The sequence below is a fragment of the Mizuhopecten yessoensis genome, unplaced genomic scaffold (assembly GCF_002113885.1).
Source record: "Mizuhopecten yessoensis strain PY_sf001 unplaced genomic scaffold, ASM211388v2 scaffold712419, whole genome shotgun sequence".
NCBI lineage: Eukaryota > Metazoa > Mollusca > Bivalvia > Pectinida > Pectinidae > Mizuhopecten > Mizuhopecten yessoensis.
In genome coordinates, this window is record NW_018478113.1 from 1 (window position 1) to 1,890 (window position 1,890).

Below are 1,890 nucleotides of genomic sequence, written 5' to 3' on the forward strand. Positions count from 1 at the left end.
AGTGAGGTCATAGTGACCTACTTCTTGCACTCTGCCATCCCAAGATGTCCTTTTACACCAAATCTGGTTACTCCATGTGAAATAGTATAGAAGATGTGCCCCGGACAAACGTTTTCAAAAGTAAAGTTCAAAGGTCAAGTCACAGGTCAAAGTGACCTTATTGTTACACTCTGCCATCCAAAGATGTCCTTGTATATCAAAGCTGGTTACTCCAGATGAAAAAGGACAGAAGATATGCCCCGGACAAACTCTTGGAAGGAAGGACGGACAGATAGATTGCAAACCTATAGTTCGGGAATTGGTGGGGGACAAAAAATAAGCCAGCCTTGAAAATAATAAAATCATTGCCTCAAGGTTCATACAGGAGTCATATTCCCGTTCTTTGCCCAAATATAGTTTAAATTATCATATTACATGATTTACTTTACATATATTGCAGCACACTTTTCAGACCTTTTTTCTTTATTTAAAGATATAAATTACCTAAACAAATTTCTTGTTTCATTTTAAATATACCGTCAAAAAGAGACAGAACAACATTACAGTACAGGGAAAGTTCAGATCATAGCAACTGTGACTATGCTTTCCTGAATGTAGCTGAATAACGTCAAAAAGGTTTTAACACTCAAGATTACATAATGTAAGTGTGTTTCCTGTTGTTGTATAAACTTGTACGTGGTTTTACCTGAGGTTCTGAGGCCTGACACTTGACACTGGCCACTGTGTTGTTGTGACCGGTGAGGGTGTGTACACACGCCTTACTCCGGACGTCCCACACACGGGCAGTACCGTCGCGCCCACATGTTACCAATACATCAATGGTTGGGTGGAGGTCCAGTGCATATACTGCACTCAGGTGACCGTGGTAGTGCCGCGTCGTCTGGGAATCAGAACGGTTTAAATAGAGTGTATTGTATTTAATATCGCAGAGAAAGAATTAAGCTATAAGTCAATATTGAAATCACTTAATTGATGTAAAAATGGTTCTATTTTACATTGTGCTTACACTTTTTCCTCTAGAAAAATTGACATTACTGAAAAACAAAATCAAACATTAAGCTGGATTTTCACAGTTTCATGCAGGAGGACATTCATCAAATATCAAAATTTGTATCAGGAAATTTTACAAGTAATAGCCACTTCTTAGTATGATGACTGTGACCAAAGCAGATTTTTTTCTTTGTACCTTATTGTATTCCAGGTCCCAGCAGCGGACCTGTTTGTCCTCGGAGCAGGAGAAAAGGTATGGCTGTCTGGGGCTGACACACAGGCCCCTCACAGAACTGATGTGGCCGGTCAGGGATAACTTCAGGGTCCCACTGGCTAGGTCCCAGATCTGTTGTACATAATAAAACATCATCATTATAAAGGATCAGGAGGGTCAGATGCATATTACCCAGGTGTATTGGCCCTGAGAAAGAACTTAAAATAAAAGTTTAGTAATGGTAAGGAAATGAGAAACACATTTATAGAAATATGTGACTCGTTTGATGTACTCGAAAGCCAAAAGGCAGTAACCAGGCAATTGAAAAGTAACTTTAATTACGGTAATTGGAACGGGTCAAAAAGCAAATTTCCGAAGTTTCTAGATTTTATTTTTAAAGTACAAGAACACTGTTACATTTTGACTCTGAAAATTACTAATGTTGTCATGAAAAGATAATTTAATCATCATTTCTATACCTTGAGGGAATGAAAATTTCACAAAACATGGAATTTTCAATAGAATTGTGTTTATCATCCAAAATGTTTCTATTATCGCAATAAAAAGAAAAAATGATATTGTCAACATCAAAAGGACATTGGGTTAATAACTGTCATTTTCATGTGTATGACAAACATTACAGGGGCCGCGGTGACCAAGTGGTTAAGGCGTCTGACATTCTGCTA

The 1,890-nt window shown here is 37.9% G+C and overlaps 1 protein-coding gene across 1 annotated transcript; it reads right to left on the reverse strand.

Annotated features, from left to right (window-relative positions):
- Nucleotides 1-616: 616 nt before the first annotated feature.
- Nucleotides 617-1,596, reverse strand: LOC110440866 (pleiotropic regulator 1-like). Its single transcript, XM_021483989.1, has 2 exons — nt 1,187-1,596; nt 617-880 (listed from the first exon to the last, which is right to left on the reverse strand). The coding sequence occupies exons 1-2, from the start codon at nt 1,361-1,363 to the stop codon at nt 632-634; spliced, it is 426 nt and encodes a 141-aa protein (XP_021339664.1). The 5' UTR covers nt 1,364-1,596; the 3' UTR covers nt 617-631.
- Nucleotides 1,597-1,890: the final 294 nt, after the last annotated feature.